We start from the raw sequence: 2,246 nt of genomic DNA on the forward strand, positions 1-2,246 counted from the left end.
TCAGTCACAGGGCCTCATCTTACCAAAACACAAAGGTCACAATTAATATGACTCTCTCTCCTTGCATCTAGCCCCTGTTTCAAACTTCAAGGACTCTTCCTCCACTGCACAGCTCAGTATTGAACCCTTGCCACCCAGTGTTGCTGAAGGTGAAAGTGTTCTTCTGCTGGTTCACAATCTCCCAAAAAATCTTCTATCCCTTTTCTGGTACAAAGGGATGATTGCAGTGAAAAAATTTGAGCTCATCCAACACATAATAGCCACAAGTTCAAGTGTGCTAGGGCCTGCACACAGTGGTCGAGAGACAGTGTACAGCAATGGATCCCTGCTGCTCCAGAAGGTCACACAGAATGATAGTGGATTCTATACTCTAAGAACTATGAGTACAGATCTGAAAGATGAAGTAGCTCATGTGCAACTCCAGCTGGACAGTAAGTGGTTCTCTGTGATTTTTCAGGTCTGGGTGGGGCTTAGACTCACAGGATTGTCATGCCTGTTCTATGCTTCCTTCATCCAGTGCACTGTGTTCCCATGTTGTTGTTTGAGCAGTTAGTGCAGGCCACACATGGTTGAGCCAAACAGCCATAGATCAGATGTTGTTATCTGACTCTCTCCTGTACCAAATAAGTCGTTGTTGGGGAGCAACTCAGCTTAAGATGTCAGAGTCTACCAAGAATCAGAGTTGTAGCCATGTATATGAGGAAACCATTGCATTCTCACAGAGAAATGAGTACCAGGACGCTCTCAAAACAGTCATCTGACCCCGGACTGGCCACAGGTGACCCAGGGGATTATTTGCCAGGACATCATCCTTACTTTTCTCACTGCTTAGAGGGAGCCAGGGTTTTAGGTCAACCATGTCAAACTAGGGTATTTATCAGCTCCAAGCATCAGAGGTCTGTAAATATAACCTAGGACCTCATGCAGTTAAAATGAGGAGTGCTGCATACAGGCTTGACCCTTATGGCTTTCTCAGTATGCTGTGTCTTCTTTTATTATCCAATCAGGGGTAGATGTCCTGCAGCGGTTGCTGCCCAGAAATATCAATATCCCATTAAACATTATATACTACAGTTGAATCTTGTAGTGGCATATTAAACTGAGGCTTCCGTTTCCCAAACGACTCTAGCATATATCAAGATTATTTAAAGCCAGCTATTCCAGATACCATCCTTTTATTATACGTGAGCTTGAGAATAAGCTGAGACTTCTCCTTGCCATCATTCACCCTAAGTCCCGTGTCCTGCAGGGAACAGCAGTAAGCATATCCATTAGATGCAGTTAGTGGTTGTCTGTAGCTAGAAAGCAAATTGGAACAAAATTAAAAATTCAGAGTTCAGAGGAGGCATCATTTCAAATTTCAGTGGGCATGAGAACTGAGGGCATTGAGAATGCAGCCATGGAAAAATTGAGAGAGAGAGAGAGAGAGAGAGAGAGAGAGAGAGAGAGAGAGAGAGAGAGAGAGAGAGAGAGAGATCCTCGCAGAGAAGTGATTCACTCAGTATCCATGAGAGAATGTAAGTCAAGTTGCTGACATTCACCAAGTAGGATAGGCATATCAAACCTGTAGCTGTAGGCAGAGTGATAAATATATTTTCTCATGACAAAGATCAGCACCTTCCCACCAACCCAATTGTCACAATGATAATTTTTTTCTCTTTTGTCTAGCCTCCATTTCTACTTGCTGTCACCTTTTGCAATTCAAGATTGAAGCAGTTCCTCAGAATGTTGCTGTAGGGAAAAGTGTTCTTCTCCTAGTTCATAATTTGCCAAAAGACTTTCAAGCATTTTTCTGGTACAGGTCAGCACATAGGTCAGATACATTCAAAATAGTAGAATACAACAGAGCCTTGGATTCTGCCATATCGGGGCCTGCATACAGCGGAAGAGAGATCGGATACCCCAATGGAACACTGCTGATACTTGATGTCATTGAGGAGGATGCAGGATTATACATGCTAGAAATTTTAAAAAAAGACTTCGAAATTGAAAATGCCTATGTTCAACTCCATGTAAATAGTAAGTGACACTCAATGCCCTCAGGTGCTGTACATGGCCTATCCTACTTTACAAACTGAACTGTCTAGAAGGAGCTGGACCTGCTGTCATCTCCATAGTGTTTTTTCTCCACACTGGGGTTTTTGCACTTTATCATACACATAGAGTAGACAACCTCACTGTTTGCTGTATCTCCATGTTGAGACTCGGGTATTTAGTGAAGGAGTCACATGGTAGGGAATAGCTGC

General features: G+C 43.1%; 1 protein-coding gene across 1 annotated transcript; it reads left to right on the plus strand.

Moving 5' to 3' along the window:
• Nucleotides 1-71: 71 nt before the first annotated feature.
• LOC114616142 (carcinoembryonic antigen-related cell adhesion molecule 5-like) lies at nucleotides 72-2,019 on the plus strand (the record flags this gene model as incomplete). The annotated part of the gene is made up of 2 exons (XM_028761667.1): nucleotides 72-431; nucleotides 1,669-2,019. Coding segments are annotated over 2 exons (711 nt in total), but the record flags the coding sequence as incomplete, so codon positions are not given.
• Between the last annotated feature and the right edge of the window lie 227 nt (nucleotides 2,020-2,246).

This window comes from Grammomys surdaster, unplaced genomic scaffold, assembly GCF_004785775.1.
Source record: "Grammomys surdaster isolate TR1022 unplaced genomic scaffold, NIH_TR_1.0 303590, whole genome shotgun sequence".
In the NCBI taxonomy this organism is placed as follows: Eukaryota; Metazoa; Chordata; class Mammalia; order Rodentia; family Muridae; genus Grammomys; species Grammomys surdaster.